Genomic DNA, 24,504 nt, shown 5'->3' with positions numbered 1-24,504 from the left:
CTTCACATTGGTGCTAATAGGATCTGTCAACCCTGCCTTTCTCTGTAATTGAGTAAATTGTGACCTCTGTCTAATCCTTCTCCCATCCCCCATTCCCTTTGTGTATGTGTCCACTTACCATCCTGAGAACTTGGGTAATGATAAATAAAGCATTGAGTAGTGCTCTCTCAACTCTTTGAAAGCAGCATGATGCCAGCCCTCTAGTTATATTTCTTTAAGTGTTTACGTTTTTCTGTATTCTTTCTCTTGTGTAGCTGGAACCCTGGGGATGCAAAGCCATGAGAGAGGCCAAGAAGCTAACAAAGTAGCTGTCTCCCTTGTTAGCTTGTTCCTTTATTCTTTAAAAACAAGATAAAAACCATCTGGCTCAGGGCATTACATTTTCCTCCCCCATGCACCCCTATAGATGGAGACTTCACCTGCAGTGAGGGTTTACATTGATTAGGGAGGGAGCAGTAATTCAAGCTTCCATCCTCTTCAAGGATACTTTGCAGTCTTTAAAGGTGCTGACCCACTGAGTTAAACTGTCAAGGGAGGATAAAAAAGTATCTTCATCCCAGGAGGTAACAGCTGCTAGGTTTTCAACACCTTGCATGCTGCTGGAAAAATGTCACAATTGTCAGCTGAAAGAAAAATGACTCTGTTGTCATCTTCTGTTAATGACTGGGCCTTATAAAAGGAACTACATAAGCCTTTTAGAAGGAATAAGTAGCTGTTTTCCTTTCCTACCACCTTCCCCTACCTCTCCCCCAAATTCCTATGTTGTTCTAAACATTACCTTAGAGTAGATGCACAGAAAACAGCGGTGAAGAACGTAAAGTTAAAACAACCCAGCGTAAGCATGGAGGTCTGATTGGCATAGCTCCTTTATACAGTTGGCTGAGTAGGAGGAACAACCACATCACTGACACAGAAAATGACATTATCGTGTGTATTAACAAAACAACAACAACAAAAAGTCATTCATAAGCCAGTGAACTGAGAGAAAACGTACTGTATTTGTGCTCTTTGGAGGACAATTTGTTTTCAAGCAGCATCCAGATGGGTAAATACCACGACATTTCTTTTTTCAAGAGAGCCACTTCTTTTCTTCCTTTAAAAAAAAAAAAGGGAGAGAAACTCACTGAATTTTACTTCCTTTGATAGCTCTGTAATGTTTGTATATAATGGCATTCCCTTCTTTCTGATTTGATTGATGAGGGGGGAAGGTTTAATGAAGTCCCTGATATCAGGCAGACAGGTTTTTTTCCTATTTGTTTTAGGTTAGTCATTTTAATTGTATTGAGTAATTAGAAGGTACACACAGCCAAGGGAGCTTTGTTCTGATAATTGCTCAAGAAAATCCATTCCCTATCTGCCTTTGCTTTGTGTTAAGACATTTCTCCCCCTAGTGGCAATAGTAAGCACTTTGTCTTGGCAGTAGGCAAGGTGTAATTGCAATATGACAAACTATGCTTCAGGGACTATCTTGTAAATACTTTAGTTTGGGATTTGGCATTATTTCATTATATATGTGTGTGTTTTCCCCCTAAGAAACTTCCTACCTCTTTTTTTTTTCCTGAAGTGCTTTGGGCTTTGGATGGAAAAAAATTGCCTGAAATGTTTATTAAAAAAAAACAAACTGTAGTGCATCGTGGATAATGTTTTGCAGCTTGACTTAATTTTAGTCATCTGTTTTAATTACCTATTTATAAAAATGCTTTTGCATTTGTAGACATTATTTAATACTTTGGAAGAAGCACCTCATTTGAAATAAATAAATAAATTGTACTTATTTTAAATAGTCCATAAAAAAGACCTTGAAGGTAATTAATGTAGGTCCCTTAAGTAAGACAAAATGATCTTTCCAAGTCTGATGAAGTGATTTGTTTATTTAACTTCCCATTTTGGCTGAATCCTTCAGAGTCTAATAACTTTTTTTAAAAAAATGGTTTTTGCAATTTGTGTCTAGCTACAAAAACCCTTCTTCAAAAACAAGCAATTTAATAACCAGCTTTCTTAAAATTACTTTGAGGAAGGAAGACTGTATAGGGGGTTGGTGTTTTGTTTTATTTTTATTTCAGTGTAATCATTCTTTGATAAATTGTGTAATCGCTGACTTAGTAGAAAAAATATTATTGAACTCCTGGGTTGTAATGACCATAAAAAGTGTATTTTCATATAGAGACTTGAGATATTGTGAATAAATTATAAAGGAAACAGCTCATATGTTGGTTGAAGTCCATATGGGCCTAATTTATTTTGTGTTCAGTGCTTAATCTGGTTGTACCGTTAAAAAGGTGGGAGGGGCTATTGTATCCAGTTGTGTGAATCCTTAAAAAATCTGCCCTATGAGCAACATGGAATGAGATCAGATACAACTTTGCATCTACTGAATGAGATTTGGTAGCATCATTGTGGCATTTTTTAAAGCCCAGTTCCACCTTCCCTAGATGTCACTTTTTAGTTTGCTTTTTCTATCCCACATTCCTACTGGGGACTTGATTTGATGTTTTTATTTTATATATATATATATATATATATAAAATCTGAAGGTCCCTGTGTACCCCTCCCCACCCCCTAATTACTAACCATTTTCATTATAACTGTATCTTGTTTTGCTATACGGCTGCTGAACAGATTTCTTAAGCAGCTTTTTGCAAGGTTAAAAGAATGCAGCCTGGTAACAAGTTTGTGTCATTTTAAATATATACCTTCTAGTAAATAAGGAGAAGTCTGGCAATCAATCCCTTTTAGTGTGTTATATGTTTCACCTGACAACTAAACCTTCTATTGATTAGCCATTACTTTGTTAGATAATCCTATGTCATTGAATCCATTGTAAAAAATTAAACTCTTTAAAATGTTTTACCCTAGCAGCAGTGTGAAAATTGAAAACTTGTTCAGAATTACAGCCTGCTTTCACAAAGAAGGTAGTTTTCAGCAAGGCATCTTACTGGTTTATGCTTATGTGCTTTATATGCAATATAAAAACATATTAAAGTACTCTAACACAAAACTCTCTGTCTCTGGTTTAGCAATGAAGCTACCTTTTCAGATGTTGCCTGGGTACAGAACCTATCTTGCCTGTGGCTCTTATACTCACTAGTTTATTTAGCTGGAAGGAGTCTTATAATAGTAAAATACTGAATGTAAAATATTTGATTCTTTAGAAAGCTTTTTTATTTCAGAGTGGTCTAAGGACTGTGATCAGTTTTGGTTTACTAATCTAGGTGACTTCCTTTGGGGAAAAAGAAGATCATATACCCATTTTACAGATGGAATGTCTAGAAAATAAAAACCTATATATATCCTTACTCTAGAAACTCCTGCAGGTTCCCTAATGTTCCCCTGAGTGTGTTATACTCATTTCTGAGGGGAAAAGGAATTTTGGAGGAAAAATTAGTTTTCTACCTGCCATGACTATTTTATTCAGAAAAATAAAATAACATTTTTATTAATTAACTGGACAGACCTCTAATACTTTATCCCCTAAATATTAACTGCAGACTTTTATATTTTCATTGAAATAAAGTTTTCATACAGTGAATTATATAGATATTAATTGCATAATCAATAAATTCTTGATGTCTTTACAATTGTGTAACCACCACCCCAATCAGGCTATAGGACATTTTCATTACCCAAGAAAGTTCCCTTGTTCTCCTTCCCAGTTTCCCCACCCACAATGAATCAAACATTGATCAGCTTCCTGTCATAGACTAGTTTCGCCTTTCTTGAATTTTATGTAATAGAATCATCCATGTTGGGGGTCTCACTGTCACTCAGCATAATGCTTATGAGGTTCATCTATACTTTTGTGTTTATCAGTGGTTTATTCTCTTTTATTGTACAGTAAATTCCACTGAATAAATATACTACAGTTTGTTTTCCATTCTTTTGATGGACACTTGAGCTATTTCCGTTTTTATAAATGAAGTTGCTATGAATGCTCTTTAAGCTTTTTTGGTGAGCATGTGTTAAATACTTTTTCATGTGCTTTTTGACTATTCACATATTTTCTTTTGCGAAGTATCTGGTTTTTTGCCATTAAAAAATTGCATTGTCTTCTTTATTATTGATTTCTAGATAGTCCTCTGTCAGATATGTGTTCTCACAGTCTGTATCTTGCCTGTTTATTCATGGTGTGTTTTGATGAAAAGTTTCTAATTTTTGAATGAAGTCCAGTCAATCAACCCTTACCCCATGATTATGAAGATATTCTAGGTTTTGTTCTAGTGATAGAAGCTTTATAAGTTTTAGCTTTTACCTTGAAGTCTGATCCATTTCAAATTAATTCTTAAGTGTACTGTGAAGTAGAGTTTGGGGCTCATTATTTTCCCCATGCTTTTTTTTGACTGAAAATTTTTAAGATAGTTTATTTATTTTTTCCTGCAGTTTATTGTTAACATTTTATTGTGCTTATTTTCTGATTGTTTGGTTGGCTAGTATTTGTTTGCTCATTTATTATTTATATTTTTTATTGAAGTATAGTTGATGTATCATATGTTACAGGTGTACAGTATAGTGATTCACAGTTTCTAAAGGTTATACTACATTTATAGTTATTTTAAAATATTGGCTATCTTCTCTGTGTTGTACAATCCCCATACTTTTTTATTCAGTTGTTTTGGAACCATCGTTGAAAAGGCTTTCCTTTCCTCCATTGAATTACATGGGTGCCTTTGTCAAAAATCAGTTGGCTGTACAAGTGTAGTCTATTTCTGAACCTCCTGGAAAAGAGGCTGCTTGCTGCTGTATGCAGAGCAAAGGGTAACAGTGTCTGAGGCACTGACCAACTACTTCATGTCCCTGCATGACATAGAAGATGAGCTCAAAGTCCTCTATTTTTTTTAGAGGTGTCTATCCTTGCACCAAATATTACACTGTCTTGATTGTTGTAATTTTAATAATTCTTGAAATCAGGTAATGTGAGTCCTCCACATTTTAATTTTTAATATTGTTTTGGCTATTCTAGGTACTTTTACACTTCTATGTAAATTTTAGAATCAAGTTAGAATTTCTATTAGAAGTCTGTGGGGTGTTGATTTGGATTTTTTTGAAACTATATATTCATTTGAGTAGAATTAACCTCTCAATAATGTTGAGTCGGGCTTCCCTGGTGGCGCAGTGGTTGAGAGTGCGCCTGCCGATGCAGGGGACACGGGTTCGTGCCCCGGTCCGGGAAGATCCCACATGCCGCGGAGTGGCTGGGCCCGTGAGCCATGGACGCTGAGCCTGTGCGTCCGGAGCCTGTTGCTCCGCAATGGGAGAGGCCACAGCAGTGAGAGGCCCGCATATCGCAAAAAATAAAAATAATAATAATAATAATATTGAGTCTTCCAGTGTGCAGACAGGGTCTGTATCTCCGTTTGTCTTTTTAAATTTTTCTAAGCAATGTTTTTTAGTTTTCAGTGTACATTTCTTACACATAGTTTGTTAGATTTATTCCTAAGTATTTAATGTTTGTCAATGCTATTGTAAACCTTTCTCATTCCCTGTTGCTATATTATATAAATGCAATTGGTGTTTGACTGTTGACCTTGTTTACTATCATTTGTGAATAAAGAAAATTTTATTTTTTCTTTTCCAACCTATTTGCCTTTTGTTCTTTTTCTTGCTTTATTTGAATGGCTAAGGCCTCCCTATAATGTTAAATAAATGTGGTAAGAGGACATCTTCACCTTGTTCCCAGTTGAGAGGGAGTATTACGTCTTTTGCCATTAAATATGATGTTAGTTGAAAATTTTTAGATGCCCTTTATGGGATTGAAGAAGTTCCCTTTTATTCCTACCTTGCTGAGGTCTTTTTTTTTTAAAATCATGAATGGGTGTTTAATTTTGTCAAATTCACCTCCCCATTCTATTAATATGGAGAATTACATTAATTGACTTTATTAAGAAGTTTTGTGTCTGTGTTCATGAGGGGTATTGGTCTGTAGTTTTTTTTCAAATGTCTTTGTCATGTTTTGGTGTCAGGGTTATGCTGGCCTTATAAAATGAGTTGGGAAGTCTTTCCTTTCTCCTCCATTTTCTAAAAGTGTTTGTATATGATCCTGATGTTCTTCTTCCTTAATATTTAATAGAATTCACCAGTGAAACTGTCTGGGCCAGAAGTTTTCTTTGTGCGAAGATTTTTTAAAAATTTATGTGGAGTGGTTTTTAATAATTTCGACTTCTTTAATAGATATAGAGCCGTCTAGATTTTCTATTTCTTATTGTGTCAGTTTTGGTAATTTGTGTCTTTCAAGAAATGTGTCTTATTCAACAGATTGTGAACTATTAATATATTTTATTTTATTTTAATACTCTTCCATTTTGGGCCAGTGAGAGAGCCCATTTAGGCTGCATCTATGCTCCTCTGATGTATGTCCAACATTCCTTCAGTGTTTCCAGGTTTATCTTGTATTTACCCTGTCCAATCCTTGAATCAACCATTTCTCCAGGGAACTCTGGTTCCTTTTAGTGAAGAATGATATTTAGAAGCCAAGATTTAAGCATTAACTTTTATTTTACATCTATATTATATGTTTTGAAAACCATGAGTTCACACTGATACCTCCAGTTCCAATACAGTGACACAGAGTTTGTTTTAGATTTCTCCCTCTACATATTTGTAATTCTTTTTTCTAATGGTAAGAAACCTGGTTTGAGTGTTTTCCTTCTAGCACTTAAAAAAATCATGTTCCCCAGGGAATTCCGTGGTGGTGCAGTGGTTAGGACTTGGCACTTTCACTGCCAAGGGCCCAGTTCAGTTCCTGGTCGGAGAACTAAGATCCCACAAGCTGCGAGGTGCAGCCAAAAAAAAAAAATAGTGTTCCCTTGTCTTCTAACCTTCATTGTTTATGGTGAAAAACCTGCCATTATTTATATTGTTACTCCCATGTATGCAGCATCCCTTTTTTCTTTGGCTGCATTTAAAGTTTTGTCTTGGTTATTGGTTTTCAGCAGTTTTGACTGTGTTGGGCCTAGGTCTTGTTTTCTGATTTTGGGGTTTTTTGTATTAATCTTCTGGGGTTTGCTTATTTTAGATCAGTAAGCCAATGGTTTTCACCAAATTTTAGAAATATTTGGTCACTATTTTTATAACCTTTTTGTGCCTCATTCTTGCCTCTCTTCTGGGTCTCCAATTACACAATGTTAGAGCATTGAAAATTGTCCCACAGGTGGCTGAGACTCTGTTCTTTTTTCTTTTACTCTTTCTGTTCTTCAGATTATTTCAGTTGAATCTGTCTCTGAAGTTCATTGGCCTTTTCTTCTGGCATCTCCAACCTGCTTTTAAGTCCATCCCGTAAATTTTTAATTTCTAGAATTTGTTTGGTTCATTTTAGTTTTTTATTTTAAGGGTGAAAATTTCCATCTGTTTACTCATTGTGATTGTATCTTTCTTTAAGTTGTTGAACATATTTGTTATAGCTTCTATAGAGCCTTTATGTACTGATTCCCATAACTAGATCATCTTGGGGTCATTTTCTATTGATTTCTTTTTCTCTTTACTATGGGTCCCATTTATTTTCTTCTCATGTCTAGTGTTTTTGATTGTATAGTGAACATTATAAACAATACATTGTGGAGACTGGTTTCTTTTATCTTCCTCTGATTATCTTACTGGCTGACCACTGTGACTTCATACAGTCTTGGTTTATGTTTGTTAGGGCAGGTGTGTTTTGGTTTTGACCTTAGTCCTGAGGCACATCCCTTAGTCCTGAAGACTTACTCTTTAGTCTAAATGCAGGGTCTTTCTAAGTTTTCACTGGAAAGTTTGAGACACTTATTAAGCCCCTCTAGTTTAGTAGGAATCAAATTCAAAACCTGTCTCCCCTCATGGGCAGTAGCTGGAGTCTCTGCTCAGATCTTTCAGTCTTCTAACTTTTACTTTCCATTGGAATATTTGGAATCTCCCATTTATGTAAGTAGTTTGAGGGTTAGCCATGGATTTGAGGGAAATTTATATGCATGTTTTGATGCTTCATCCCTGCCCTGTCTTTTTCTATTTTTCTTCTCAATTTCTAGCCACTATGGCTGCCCTGAACTCCATCTTCTGACATCTCAAGCTGATAGGCTGTGGCTTTCTAACTGAATTTTAGTCACCCTGCACCAAATAGCCTAGTGAGTACCCTCAGGGAAAAAGCACGTAAACATGGATCTTACCCAGTGTGATTCTCCTTTTTCAAAGTCAGTCCAAATCTCCCGCCAATTTCTGCCTACTTTGGGTCAACCTCTAGTGCCTTTGTTATTTTAAAATATTTTTTCCATAGTTTGTCATTGTTATCTGAGACGGGGTTAATCTAATACAAACATCTCTGCCATTATTGGAACCAGAACTCTTTGACTTAAAGTTTTATTTTATTTAGTATATATCAATTGCTTCATAAATGTCTTAAAAACACATTAAGTTTCATTTTTTAAAAATTGTGTTGTCAGAGGCTTCCCTGGTGGCGCAGTGGTTGAGAGTCCGCCTGCTGATGCAGGGGACATGGGTTCGTGCCCCATGTGAGTCCGGGAGGATCCCACATGCCGCGGAGTGGCTGGGCCCGTGAGCCATGGCCGCTGAGCCTGCGCGTCCGGAGCCAGTGCTCTGCAATGGGAGAGGCCACAGCAGTGAGGGGCCCGCGTACTGCAAAAAAAAAAAAAAAAAAAAAAAATTGTGTTGTCAGATGACATAAATCACAGCAAGATCCTTTTTGACCCACCTCCTAGAGAAATGGAAATAAAAACAAAAATAAACAAATGGGACCTAATGAAACTTAAAAGCTTTTGCACAGCAAAGGAAACCATAAACAAGATGAAAAGACAACCCTCAGAATGGAAGAAAATATTTGCAAATGAAGCAACTGACAAAGGATTAATCTCCAGAATTTATAAGCAGCACATGCAGCTCAATATCAAAAAAACAAACACCCCAATCCAAAAATGGGCAGAAGACCTAAAGAGACATTTCTCCAAAGAAGATATGCGGATTGCCAACAAACACATGAAAGGATGCTCAGCATCACTAATCATTAGAGAAATGCAAATGAAAACTACAATGAGATGTCACCTCACACCAGTCAGAGTGACCATCATCAAAAAATCTACAAACAGTAAATTCTGGAGAGGGTGTGGAGAAAAGGAAACCTTCTTGCACTGTTGGTGGGAATATAAATTGATAGAGCCACTCTGGAGAACAGTATGGAGGTTCCTTAAAAACTAAAAATACAACTATCATATGACCCAGCAATCCCACTACTGGGCATATACCCAAAGAAAACCATAATTCAAAAAGAGTCATGTATCACAATGTTCATTGCAGCACTATTTACAACAGCCAGGACATGGAAGCAACCTAAGTGTCCATCAACAGATGAATGGATAAAGAAAATGTGACACATATATGCAGTGGAATATTACTCAGCCATAAAAAGAAATGAAATTGAGTTATTTTAGTGAGGTGGATGGACCTAGAGTTTGTCATACAGAGTGAAATAAGCCAGAAAGAGAAAAACAAATACTGTATGCTAACACATATATATGGAATCTTAAAAAAAAAAAAAAGGTTCTGAAGAACCTGGGGTCAGGACAGGAATAAGACGCAGACGTAGAGAATGGACTTGAGGACATGAAGAGGGGGAAGGGTAAGCTGGAACAAAGTGAGAGAGTGGCATGGACTTATATATACTACCAAATGTAAAATAGATAGCTAGTGGGAAACAGCTGCATAGCACAGGGAGATCAGCTCGGTGCTTTGTGACCACCTGGAGGGGTGGGATAGAGAGGGTGGGAGGGAGTCACAAGAGGGAGGAGATATGGGGATATATGTATATGTATAGCTGATTCACTTCATTATAAAACAGAAACTAACACACCATTGTAAAGCAATTATACTCCAGTAAAGATGTTAAAAAAAAAATTGTGTTGTCGGGACTTCCCTGGTGGTCTCGTGGTAGAGAATCTGCCTTCCAATGCAGGGGATGCGGGTTTGATCCCTGGTCCAGGAACTAAGATCCCACATGCCGTGGGGCAACTAAGCCCGCACGCCACCACTACTGAGCTCGCGCGCCTCAGCTAGAGCCCCTGTGCCGTAAACTACAGAGCCCACGCACTCTGGAACCCGTGTGCCACAACTACAGAGCCCACTTGCCCTGGAGCCTGCATGCCACAGCTAGAGAAGAAATAAAACCCACACGCCACAACTAGAGAGAAGCCCACACGCCGCAGTGAAGAGCCTGCATGCCACAACGAAAGATCCCACATGCCTCAACGAAGATCCTGTGTGCCACAACTAAGACACAACACAGCCAAAAATAAATTAAATAAATCTTTTTTTTTAAATTGTGTTGTCTGTACATGAATAGTGTTTGTGGTATTAGCAGTTGCAAAAGAAGTACTGAACCTGAGTCCAGAATGTATTAGTACATGTCCCAGTAGTGCCTGTACACTAATGTCAAATGATCGTTTATTCTTTTAAAATATGTGTTTGAAATAATTTCAACTTAAACAATATAAGAATAAAACAAATGGATAAATTTTTAAAAGTTTAACTTGTTTAAATGGAAAACCAAATTTATAATGTTATTTTTCTCTATTTTCTTAAATTTTCTTGTCTATTTACTCTTTTCCAAAGAATGATAATTGACCAAAAATGAATTACTTAAAATATCTATGCATCCATTGCTAATATAAATAAATACATAAATGAATAAGTAAACAGACGGGAAGAACTATAGCGCTTCCTTAAGAAGAATTCCAATTAATAGATGTAGATGGAAAGAGAAATTTAAGTCACCATTAGAACACCACAGTAAAAATTACAACAGGCAAGATCCACCAGTATGCTACAATTAGCAGGCAAAAGTTGAAGCAGAAGCAAAATATTTGCATAGTCTTCAAGTATTTCCCACAATATATTTAGTAATTTCTAAAGGAAAAATAATAAGCTTATAATAGAGAATCTTGGCAGGCACAACCTTAGGCAAGTGGTCAAGGTTAATATCACCAGAAACACTCAGCAACATACCTCTTGACTTGATGCATTGAGAAGGGCATATCACCTCTGTTGTATCCTTCCCAATAATGTATAACCTCAGTCTGATCATGAGAAAACATGAGACAAACCCAAACAAAGGGACATTCTGTAGATTAATCAGTACTCTTCAGAAGTGTCAGAATCGTGAAAGACAAGCAAAGACTGAGGAATTGTCACAGGTTAGAGGAAACTAAGGATACACAGCAACTAAATGCAATGTGGGATCTTGGATTAGATCCTGAACAGAGAAAGGATGTTAGTGGAAAAACTGGTGAAACTCAAATAAGTTCTTAACTTTATATTGTACCAAAGTTAATTCCTTAGTTTTGATAAATGTTCTGTGGTTGTGTAAGACATCAACATAAAGGGAAGCTGGGGGATTTCCCTGGTGGTCCAGTGGTTAAGAGTCCAGCTTCCAATGCAAGGGACGCGGGTTCGATCCCTGGTGGGGGAACTAAGATCCCACATGCTGCAGGGCAACTAAGCCCATGCACTGCAACTATTGAGCAAGCCCACGTCCTGTAACTAGAGAGCCCACGCGCTGCAACTACAGAGCCCGTGTGCCACAACTAGAGAGGAGCCCATGCGCCACAACTAGAGAGGAGCCTGTGCACTGCAACAAAAGATCCCGTGTGCCACAGCTAAGACCTGATGCAGACAAAAATAATAAACAAATAAATATTTTTAAAAACATAAAGGAAAGCTGGGGAAGGGTATACAGGAACTCATATCTATTTTTGCAACTATTCTGTAAATCTAGAATTTTAAAAACTTGATTCTTTCCTATTATTGGTTATAAGAGATCGCCCACATCTTAAGATTTTTCTCTTTAATTTCAACACACATATTTATAAAAATAGTTCTCAAAGAGTGTTCTTAGACCAGCATCATTAACATCAGCTGGGGACTTGTTAAAAATGCAGATTCTCAGAAGCTCTGGGGGTGGGACCCAGCGATCTGTGTTTTAACAAGCCCAGATGATTCTGACATGCACTATTGTTTGAGAGCTGTTACATGTACTATCAGTAAAAACTTAAGACTAAAAGGAAACATTTTAATTAATATATTGGCAAGTTTGATTACAATAAATTATAACCAGTGTTTTTTTTTAATTGTGGTAAAATACCTGTAACATAACATTTACCATCTTAACTATTCTTAAACATACAATTCATGATATTAAATACATTCACATTGTTGTGTAATAGTCACCACCATTCATCCGCATAACTGTTTTTAAAAAAATTTTTTTAATTTTATTTTTGGCTGCATTGGGTCTTTGTTGCTGCGCGCGGGCTTTTCTCTAGTTGCCGCGAGCCGCGGCTACTGTGTTGTGGTGCGTGGGCTTCTCATTGCAGTGCCTTCTCTTGTTGCCAAGCACAGGCTCTAGGCACGTGGGCTTCAGTAGTTGTGGCTCACGGGCTCTAGAGCGCAGGCTCAGTAGTTGTGGCGCACTGGCTTAGTTGCTCCACGGCATGTGGGATTTTCCCGGACCAGGGCTCGAACCCATGTCCCCTACATTGGCAGGCGGATTCTTAACCACTGCGCCACCAGGGAAGTCCTATCCACATAACTCTTAACGTCTTGTAAAACTGAAACTCTGTACTCATTAAACAGTAACTCCCTATTCCCCACTTCTCCCAGCCCCTGGCAGCCACCATTCTATTTTATGTTTTGACTGTCTAAGTGGAATCATACAGTGTTTGTCTTTTTGTGACTGGCTTATTTCACATAGCATACCGTCCTTAGGTTTCATCCATGTTGCAGTATATGTTAGAACTTCTTTCCTTTTTAAGGCTGAATACCATTCTACTGTATGTATATACCACATTCAGATGAATGCTTATCCATTCATCCGTCAGGGGACACTTGGGTTGCTTCCACATTTTAGCTACTGTGGATAATGCTGCTATGAACATGGATGTACAAGTATCTCATCAAGACTCTGTTTTCAGTTCTTTTGGGTATATACCCAGAACTGGAATTGCTGGATCATATGGTAATTCTATTTTTAATTCTTTTGAGGAACCGCCACTATACTGTTTTCCACAATGGCTGTACCATTTTACATTCCCACTAACAGTGCACAAGGGTTCAAATTTCTCCACATTTTCACCAACACTTGTTTTCTGGTTTTGTTTTGTTTTTTTAATAGTAACCATCCTAATGGGTGTAAGGTGGTATCTTATGGTAGTTTTGATTTGCATTCCTCTCATGATTAGTCATGTTGAGCATCTTTTCATGTGCTTTTTAGCCATTTGCATATCTTCTTGGATAATCTCTGTTCAAGTCCTTTGCCCATTTTTGAATAACTGACACCCCTACCTTTCGTATATACAGTAAAGTCACTGCTGCTCACATACTTGTTCATGGGCACATCAGTGGCACTTCTGGGCTCTCACTTTCTTTACTTCCCCCTGTCTACCTTGTCCCGCAGCTCCCATAAATCTGGTATTTACACATAGGATCTATTTGTGTGCTGATTTTGAGAAATAAGGCAGAATTTGAAAACTACACGACAGTATTTCAGTATTTAAACCTATTTCCAAAAAATTCTCTTTACAGACCTACAACAGCTGTGCCAGACTCTGCTTAAATCAAGAGACAGTATGTCTAGCAAGCACTGCTATGAAGACTGAAAATTGTGTGGCCAAAGTAAGTAATATTACACATCAATATATATTATACCACATGATAATAATGGTTTATCTATAGACATCTTTACTCAGTATTGCTATTAAAGACTATTATAGGATTTTAAAATATTTATTTTATTTTTATTTATTTGGCTGCGCTGGGTCTTAGTTGCGGCATGTGGGATCTTTGTTTTGTTTTTTTTTGTTTGTTGTTTTTTTTGCTGTACGCGGGCCTCTCACTGTTGTGGCCTCTCCCGTTGGCGGAGCACAGGCTCGGGACGCGCAGGCTTAGCGGCCATGGCTCACGGGCCTAGCCACTCCACAGCATGTGGGATCTTCCCGGACCAGGGCACGAACCTGTGTCCCCTGCATCGGCAGGCAGACTCGACCACTGCACCACCAGGGAAGCCCCATACAAGCTTTTTATCTTTAGTTGGGCATGCAGGATCTAGTCCCCTAACCAGGGATTGAACCCAGGGCCCCTGCATTGGGAGCACAGAGTCTTAACGGCTGGACCACCAGGGAAGTTCCTATTATAGGATTTTTAAAAAGAATGTAGGAGGCATCATTTTATCCAAAGCAGATTGCAAGTTGGAGTTTCTTTCTCTTCAGTTGCAGCAGAATTTTTTGATTATGTGTTCTGGTCACACTTTAGTCTAATCCACATTTGTTGCTTGACACTAGTTATGGATTATTACAGATAAGATTTGTGTGGGACTTCCCTGGCTGTCCAGTGGTTAAGACTCCTTGCTTCCACTGCAGGGGACACGGGTTCGATCCCCGGTCGGGGAACTAAAGATCCTGTGTGGCGCGGCCCAAAAAAAAAGATTTGTATAAAAAAATATACAGTTATTCTCATAAGTTTGGTGGTGGTTTTAAAATGTAACAAGTATAGAGTACACCATTGTAGGATTGTGAAATATGCTATAGAAAATCCAATTATTATATCACTATTATTTATTGAGCGGCTATTGATAAAAATACCGCTTTTGGTGATCTTGATCTAACTGGACAAGTATGTTTAATCACGTATATGGAGCTTCTTGTTTCTTATATATAAATGTGTGCCATATCTATAGCCTAAATACAAAAATAATCTTATGTATTAGAGATCTTACAATCTAATAATTGTATCAACTATGCCTCACGTTTTCCATCTCTAATTACTCAGGAACTTTGACCGAAATTTAGATTTCAGCCATTTAAATTATTCCAGGAGTAAGTAAGAGTACAGTACGGGCTCTGTTTCTAGACTTCTACTCTGCATATCTGCAAAATTACTGCCTTTTATAACTATTCAGGGATTTGTCACTTTTACAACATTCCCAACTTTAACTAGTTTAATCTATTGTCTAATCTAGTGTTTAATCTATACACTCAGGGTCTCTGTTACTGTTATTATTAGAGCCAGGCCGGTATCATGTGTTTACAAAAATCAAGGAACAGCAATTTTTTTTTTTTTTTTTTTTTTTTTTTTTTGCGGTATGCGGGCCTCTCACTGTTGTGGCCTCTCCTGTTGCGGAGCACAGGCTCTGGACGCGCAGGCTCAGCGGCCATGGCTCATGGGCCCAGCCGCTCCACGGCATGTGGGATCTTCCTGGACCGGGGCACGAACCTGTGTCCCCTGCATTGGCAGGTGGACTGTCAACCACTGCGCCACCAGGGGAGCCCCAGCAGCAATATTTTTTATTTTGTTTTATTTCTTAAAACATGAAGTAGTTTCAGTTGATAAAGGACATACTTTATCAACTGAAAATATATCATACAAAATAGAACCATTGGAAATGATCCATGTAAGAAATGTCAGAATTTATTAAAAGTTATAGTGAAAAAAGGTAGAGTTAATCAGTTCAGTTCTTAAATTAGAATGTCTTAATAATTTACTGCAAAATATGAATATTATAAATTAACGTGTATTTATTTTTCAGTCATACAGTCACAACTAGCCAAGTGCTGATTGACCCTACTTTTTATCTAGCATTTGTACATTGAGGAGACCAATAATTTGGGCCTTTGAAAATAATCTTTTTCCTTTTTGGCCATGCTGTTCTCAGTTTCATCACAAGTGGGTGACTTCTGGCTAAACAAGGTAAAATCTTAGCATGAGCACCGATCCAAGGACAGGGTGACGATTTTAATGAGTTACATTAAGAGCTGGCCAAGTGAGCATCTGTTCCTTTTGTTTCTCAATACTTTGTAAGCCAGGATTTCTAAGCTACATAGCTATGTTGGTGTATGTCTGTATGATGGTTTTATATTTTCCTCTACCTTCTACTTTAGCAGTGCATAGTTAGAAATCTTGTGGCATCTGGCACAATGGTATAATTTCTTCTATGCTCTTGAGTGAGGAAATAAATTTGCTCATTGCTGCTGTTTCCGTTGCTCTCAAATGGTGACCCTCTCATCCCATTCTTGCTTATTTTAGCATTATTCTGCCACCTATATCCTTTCATCATCTCCTTAAACACCCTAATTTAATAATGATTTCTATCATTTCCTAGTTTAGGAACCCACCTAACTTTCTGATTCCTTTTATTGGCCCATCTTCATCTTCTGGTTCATTGCTTCAGATCTGAGCCAAATAATCAGTTGGTCAATGGCAAATAAAAACATGTAGCTGAAAATTCTCTTTCTTGCAGCAGTCTCCAGTGAAGTGCCAATAACGTAGGAATAGGAAGAATTTTCCCTTTTTTATTTACATATGTTATGTGTATCTCATGATTCTGTGCTGCTTCTACTGGCCTCATTTATTGCTTGCCCTTTGAAAAGTAATGACTTGCCATTATTTTTGTAGGTCTGTAAGCTTGTCCCTATTTCATGCTCTTCACCTTTAGCCCTTAACTGGATAGTTTCACCTACTATACTTGATATGGCTGCATTGGTTTTTAACTTGGTACAAGTATGTGTTGTTGATTCAGATTGTGCTCCAAAGTGGCCTTGAATGTCCACCTCCATGGAGAGCCGCTATAATATGGTGATATCAACCATTTTGGTCCTCTAGTTCAAAACAACTAATTCTGATAGGTGTGACTTTGGTTTGGGTAGAGATGGTAATTAAAGTCTAAGACCTTATTATTGAAAACTGTTTATATAAGACATTAATACCAGTTAGTCCCTTTAAAAACAGCAATCCTGTTATGTTTGGACCCCTATAATATATTGTATGTGACTTCTTTGCCAGAGATATCTTAAAATAAATGTTTTATAATAGGTGTATGAAAAGAGACCCTTAGTCCTCTTTAGAATACAAGAAGACAAAGTTGTAAGGCAAACTACAGCCACCCTCGGTTAATAATCTTCTGAATCTCTGACTTGAAGAATGAGTCTTAAGAAAATATTTTAAAATAAAAATGGAGGAAGGGTCATTTTATAGTATAACTTAATCCAAGTAATATTTGGAGGCATTGAGATGTTTTTTATTTCTTCCAAAGCCTTCCTTCTTACTAATTATAGCCCTGTAGTTCATGAGGTTTGTGTTTGGAACATGATAAGCTCTGTGTTTATTGTAGCTTTAAATGGACAGTCATTATTGACCTCCAACTTAATCTTTAAAATCAATAATCATGTTGTACCTAATTGTCAACCTTCATGATGTTTTTTAATTAGTAAAGAAAGCTTACTGGAAAAATAAAGAGCATTAATTTTTGTTATATTTTTATTGACTTCAAGTATTATTGAAAATTTTTGTTTTCAGGATTTTCCCTAATTTACCCTGACACACACACATACACATACAGTTAAAACTGAGTTGTTTTTGAACACATCTGCCTGGATTCCTGCCTAGGTCGGAGAAGTTCTGCCTCTTTATATTTAGAAAATAAACCCCTTCCATAGTCCTTTGTAGATGTGTTCTGTATTGTAGTTGTTGTTGTTTGTTGTTATTGTTTTTTACTTTAGACTAATAATCTTTTTGCAACTGAGACAGAAAAATGTGATGTTCCTTTCCACTCACTCCAGATTTTGATAGAAGACTTGTTTTATTTATTTCCAAAATTATATCCGCAGGAAACAAGCTGTTTAAATTCAGATTATGCTGAAGCAAAATGGTCCTGGTATGAGAAGCAACGTGCTGTTTTACGAGCACAGAGTCCCCTTTCTCATAACTGATTGATAGTAAATATTTTCCTGAAGAATTATTGCCAACCATGAACAGTGCAACTGTTTCACTTTTTTCCTGTGCTACTTGCTGTACCAGCCATTGTCGGTAATTAAGATCTACAATTCACAATGCAGACGTTTGCACTTCCTCTGGGTCTGTGCTATTTATAAGGCATTTCAGCTGTTCAGAGTTTCTTTTGAGTTTTAAACTACGTGTTAACAGACTTCTTTAATATACTGTTCCACAAGTAGCATGTCAGATGGTCCATTCTGCACACAAGCTTCTCTGTTGGTTCTAAAGAATAGCTTTGTGGAGAATATATTAAGATTTAACCATATCATTGAGGCTGATGTGGTTGGAAAAACTGAAGTATAATGTTTTATACATTAGGCTTATTGCTGTATTAAAGAGGCAGGAATTAACTTCAGAAGTAATGTTTTTTCTTCCATCTTTAAATATTTATATTAATTAGTGAATGTTAATGGGGGTTACAGAGAGGTTCTGAGAAATACTAGTACAGTGACTTTTCCAAGCTCACTTTGAAGTAATAATAGAATCAAGAATCCTCATTATAGACAACAGTTTGTGTGTTTGTCAGATTAAGGATATGAGAATACATAACCTTCTAGATGTGCATGATATTTAAGAATACAAACATGGGGCACCAAAATGGATCAGCAGATTGACTGCACATTTGTTGTGTAATCAGCTTCAGGAACCCTAAGTAGCATATGCCACTGGAGGGGAAAGTGTAAATAGGAATCCTGGTCTGTATTAAAATTGGTAAAATTCAAAGTCATTTTCAACCATTTCAGCAAAGTTAATTAAAAAAAAAAGTTAGGACCCCAGTGAGAATCTTCATGAATTATAGTCTAGATTCACAGTAAATACTTGAACAGTCTCCTTGCTACTGCTCTCATTGTTAAACATACAAGAAAAAGAAACAAGAAACTGAAAGCTGTTAACAAAATATGTTAAACTTTTGCCCTGAATGGGGATCAGACTGACTGTTTTTAAGTCTGAAGTCAGAGGCATTGATTCTGCACATTGGCCGCCAGCATCTTCCAGCAGAGCAGATCTGTGGAGAAAGGCAGGACACAGGTTCGGTGCTGATTTCTTGATGGCTCCTTGAATAGACAGAGCTTATAACAAAGACTTTCCAAGGCAGTTTTATTTGCCAAAACCTAAAACTTTCTGTAGTTCTTTTGAACTACGGTGTTTTTTGTAAACTTTTTCCCTTCAGTGAACTCTTTATGAGCCTTTTTTTAGATAGCAGCAGTGGTTCAACTGTTGGGAACCACTGATATATCTAACTGAGGTGCTTCAAGATGCTAGAACCTATTCACATTTCTATCTAGCCAGGGAGCTAATAAGATTGAGTTTGTCTTTGTGGGTTGATCTAGATTAGCATGAGATGAGGCCAGTCATTGTCTCCCTCAGTGAAAAAGGAAAGGTTGGGAGAGAGTGGGATGAAGGAAGAAAGTTTTTCATGAAGAACTGACTGCAGTATTGCCTGCTGATGCATGTCGGATAACCCGCACCAAGAGATCACATGGCTTCTCCAAAAGTCAAACGATCAATTCGCCTCGTTTTGGCTCTGTACTTAATGCACAAACAGTGCGATCTGCGGGGCTGTAATTGCATTGTTAGGGCCAAGGAACAAGCCTGTGCCTTTTCAGCAGACAGCTGGCAGGGAGAGAGGCATGTTGTTAGGAAAGAGAGAGGCAAGGCAAATAAAATTACTGCTAACGCTCAGAGATCGGCAGGAGTCCTACTTGCCTAATCTTACCGGTGGGAGCAAGCGGCTGTTGTAATCCAATTATAGCAGCATAAGCAATTTGTTAGACACTCCGCATAATGTAACAATTTCCCAATAAACTCTGACTTGTAATAACGTCGGCAAGAGTCCGCATAAATCTGCCCGAATGGTGGGGGCTGGAGCGTTAGGCTGGGGGCTTGTAATTGGCGCCATCAGCACGTTTTGCGGAGTGCAGTATGGTGCAGTCTTTAGTGCAGGAATTTTAAGGAGAAAAGCGTGGCACACGTTTCTTAGAAAAAGAAAAGTGGTCATTAAAGGGGGAGCAGCAAGAAGGGCATACTCTTGCCTTCACATTACCTAGGAATCTTAGTATAGAAAGAAAACAGGAGGAAGCCATGTTTCCTTCTAATACTAAAAAGGGGAATGGAGGTAGAATGTGTGGATTAAATTCCTTTATTTAAAAGGCATCAGTTTCCATTATTTATACCCTCCTTCTCCAGCCCCCCAAAATGCTGTTCAGGCAGCATTTAGCTAACATTTTTACAAAATGTTCTCAGCTAGGCAAGCCTAGAAATGCCAAATTAACATATATTTTCTTCTAGAGTTTAGCATTTTCTTTACAACAGGAAAATATATTTTCTTTGTGCCCAGGACAAATCTTTTAAAGATATTATCTCATCGACTATCAAACCTTTGTGTAGAATTCTGTCTTCTGCTTTAAGAAACCGTCTCTTACTGAAGGGTTTAAAACCCAGATTGTTGTTTGCTTAGCTGGCTTTATTATGCTTCTTATTTTCCAATTCTGAAATATATTGTGAATTTCTGTGATACTAGGATTAATAATCCTTCTTGTTGATCACTTACATTGTATAAGAATACAGTTTTGGGGCTTCCCTGGTGGCGCAGTGGTTGAGAGTCCACCTGCCGACGCAGGGGACACGGGTTTGTGCCCCGGTCTGGGAAGATCCCACATGCCGCGGAGTGGCTGGGCCCATGAGCCATGGCCGCTGAGCCTGCGCGTCCGGAGCCTGTGCTCCACAACGGGAGAGGCCACAACAGTGAGAGGCCCACGTACCGCCAAAAAAAAAAAAAAAAAAAGGCTACAGTTTTTATTATTTAAACCTATACCTATATAATCATTATAGAAACCATTTTGATTCCTAAGTCATAAAATTGCTGCTTTAGAAAAATATTTGTTGTTGTGTTGTGCAAAATAGAACCTCCACTATTTATTGATTGATTAGCATTTGTAGTCACAGAATAGAGTTTCTTATTATATAGGGTATAGGAGGTGAAGAGTGCTCACATATTTGAGTTAATAGACAGATTTTCATGCTACTGTGTGTGTATTAAATGTTATCTACTTATGCCAACCCAACTGTTCATTGTTGTTAATTTGTGTCAAAACCAAGCTTATAAAATAAGGACAGGATTCTTCAAGATACCGTGTTGCTGTGGGTATTATTACAATAAATATTTACTTTCAGTATAAACATTTCCTTCTACTGAAGCAAATGCTGCCTTGTTTGACTGGAGCTACATCAATAAACTGCAGTGCCTCTAATAAAGCCACTCAGTGTCTGGGTTTAACTAATGGCTGATTTTCATGGCTTTGACAGTGAGCTGTGTGCGTTATTTTCTCCTGATATTGTAAAAATAATGAGAGCAAATTAGAACAATCAGTTTACACAGATAGCTCCTGATTGGAGGCGATGGGCAATATGGTAGCAGGTAATCCATCTTCGGGCTCCTGTCACATTAACTTCAGCTGTGTGAAAAGATCAGGTGGGGTAAGCAGGGATCCTGCCCAATCGGAACACTGAAATTAATGAGAAGAGCATTGTTCTGTGATCAACCTTTTAATTAGCAAGACTGGAAATGTTGGGAGTGATGAAGGCAACACCACAGCTGCACAATGCCAGGCACAGTTCCTTAAAGGGGAATGAAAAAGAAAAATCTTTGGGTTTCACATCATACTTTGTTGCTGTATACAGGCATTTTGTTTCCACTCTAGAGCTGGTTTATAGACTTTAAGAAGTACTGCCTATACACTTGAAACTAATATAGTGTTATATGCCAATTTTACTTCAATTGAAAGAAAGAAATACTACCTACTTTCCAAAGTATTGTCACAAATATGGTTGATGTATTAATGATCTGTAGACGGTAATTCTATCAAGGGTCATTTAGAACTTTACAGTTTCTTTGGCACTGCCCTCTGGGTTTTAACCTTTGATTTTTTAAAAATCAGGTAACCAGAGAAATTAAAATTTTAAAAGGTCTGCCTTCTCAGCCTCCTACCACCCCACCCCTCCAATATAGAGTTTTCCTTGCAAGTAGCATGCGAGTTTTCTGGTTTGGAGGACTTCTGTCACTTTGAATTATTCAAAAGAGGACCCTAATGCAGGCAGTAAGCTATGGCATATTTAAGTTCTGTTCCTTTCCTGATTCTGTTTATTAGGAAATTCACTATTTGGTTTTTTTTCTGTATGTCATTGACTTCTGTATGTGGGGGACTGTGCTATTTCAGTTTATATAATTGAGAATTGACTATCAATGAATGGTGTTTATAGGAGGAAGAGGGGGGGAAATCTATGCAGTAGCTGAGACTAAGGGCTGGTTCATCCACTTAAAGCTCAGTTATACTAAAATTGTAACCATGTTAATCATCCCTGAAATATTGGAAAATATGGTATTAGGCTGTGGAAGACATCAATGAGCCAAATTTTCTCCACCAAATCAGTGCCTGTTTTCTTGGCCACCTTTGACAGGCTTTGACTATGGGAAGGTATATGAGACCACCAGGATTTGCAGTATTTTAGAGTTTATATCTTAAGTTTAGTGGCTTACTGTAAAAGCAAGTAATATAGGCTATGTAGATGAATCCAGATATTTTCCAAAGACATATAAAATAAATTTGTTTTCTTAATATTAACAGTCAGTTGTCTTAGGCACTTATTTAAAGTATTAATACATAAAAGCCAGTTTATCAGGTACCCATCTGAGTATAGAATTAACAGGAAAGAGCCTAAAGTATAGTATGAAATATTCAGGTTAGGTGTAAGCTAATCTTTTCTCATCATAGTTAATAGGACTTTTAAAATAATATATATAACTAACAGAAATTCTTTATTGCAGCCCTAAGCTACTGTATTTGCAGAATATAAGTCCCTGATATTCTACTTCTTTGCAGAACTCACAGAACAAAGGCTCTTCACTTCCTCCTAGTACCTATCTCCCTACCTTCCTTTCCCCTCTAAAAATATTTAGTATAGCTCTAGCAATTCTGTCAGAAACCTGATTTTTTGTTTTGTTTTGTTTTTTGACTAATAGCTTTTCCTGAAAATATTCATTAAGACTTAAATGTATCAGTATTTTAAGATTAGTGACTTAATACTAAATAGTCTCTAGGACTTCCCCCCTACACTCTATAAGAGAATGGTGCTACTGTGCATGTTAGTATTTTAAAGCCCACTTGTTAGAATTTTGCGTGATAACTTTTCTGCATTTCTTAATCTGGAAGAGATCTTTAGTCTTACTGCTTTTATGGATTTTTGTGGCTTTTCGTTCTCTTCTCTCTTAGTGACAGTTCCAGAAGCCTGGGCTCATAAGCTCTCCATAAATAAGTATGTTCTTAGTCATATGGTATAAATAGATCACTTACAAAGCTTGTGAAACCTGAGCTTTCCTTTTGAACCTTTCAGTACCCATGAGCTCAGGATTCATACATGTAAAATTTTATTCTTGTGTCGTGAGTTCAGCTTCTTGTAAGGCAAATGAGCTATGAATTTAAATGTTCTCTATACCAAGTTTCTACAAAAATAAAATTGTGTTTTTCCATTTTCCTATGATTCTGGAATTCCATCTGACTTAATTATCTTGCCAATATTTGTTCTTGTTGTTAGAGCTCTTTTCCAGTAAGATTTGTTTCTTAAGATGAGTGTTAAAATAGATGTTTCTTTTTTTGAGGGCATCTTTTTTGTTTGTTTATAATAGTAATAACAAATGTCTAACTGGCTGAATGACCAAGAAACTCCCTTTTAATTTCCTAACAGAGCTAGAGTTGCCAAGTCACCTTAAATTCTACTAATCCAAAATCTCATCAGTAGGGTTCACTTTAGAGAAATTTTCATTAGTCTAGTCCTTTGGATCTCACCTAACACACCCTTATTTAAAGTTCTTATGTATGGAACCAGTTTTATCTCTGAGGATGTGATAATCTTTTCTAAGTTCCTCATCCTCCTCATTTATTAGTTTGGGGTATATTCCTATACAAGGAATTTTTAAAGGTCCATTTTCTTTCTCTTGTAACTTCAGGATGGAAGATATTTATTTTTACTTTTGTACTACTCAAAAGTTTGAGGGGGAGAGAGAGAATATGTTAATATTTATTAAGCCCCTGTGTTTAGGCACTTTTGTGCTAGCTATGTTGTCTGTTTCAACCTGATGAGATGGATGATACTATCCCTATTTTACAGATAAGGAACCTGAAGCTTAGAGAAATTAAAACTTTTCACATATCTAAGCTATAGAGTTTTGAGTCATCTCTCTGACTTCAGAGTCCTTGCTCTACTGCATACGGGTTGATTTTTAAGTAGTATTTGGAGGCCCTGTGTATCTCTTCTGTTATACTTGGCCTCACACTACAAAGCACCTATAGCTTTTCAACATTTGATTTATATAGAACATTTGACATCTAGCAAATATTATTTCTTCATCTCCCCATCCCCCAACCCCTTACTGCTTGTAAAATATCTTGTTCTGCCTGAACTGTGGCAAGACTGTTTCCAGAAAATTTAACTAACTGCGTTAAATACTCTGGGTTACCTAGTCAATAATTCTATGCAATTTTAAATGCTTACTCAATAATAATCACCTACCTTGTAAACATAGATCTTTAAAGGATTGAAGATGACCTCATGTCATTGGACTTATTATGAGTATGGTAACACCTTAGTATGAGTCCAGTACAATTCGTTCAAGGTGGTAACCTTACCTTAGTAATTGTTTTAGAAATTGTTTTGGAA

At 37.2% G+C, this 24,504-nt stretch overlaps 1 protein-coding gene across 6 annotated transcripts in view; it reads left to right on the top strand.

The window, feature by feature from the left end:
* Positions 1–24,504, top strand: part of BTRC (beta-transducin repeat containing E3 ubiquitin protein ligase) — a 181,567-nt gene that overhangs the window by 101,737 nt on the left and 55,326 nt on the right. For all 6 annotated transcript variants that reach the window (XM_082854906.1, XM_082854905.1, XM_082854904.1 and 3 more), the window contains one exon: positions 13,549–13,638. In XM_082854906.1, the coding sequence (XP_082711032.1) occupies positions 13,549–13,638 (90 nt within the window). The remainder of the gene's footprint in view (positions 1–13,548; positions 13,639–24,504) is intronic.

Source organism: Leucopleurus acutus (genome assembly GCF_964270905.1).
Source record: "Leucopleurus acutus genome assembly, chromosome: 14".
Classification (NCBI taxonomy): domain Eukaryota; kingdom Metazoa; phylum Chordata; class Mammalia; order Artiodactyla; family Delphinidae; genus Leucopleurus; species Leucopleurus acutus.
This window is presented reverse-complemented; position numbering and strand designations above follow the sequence as displayed.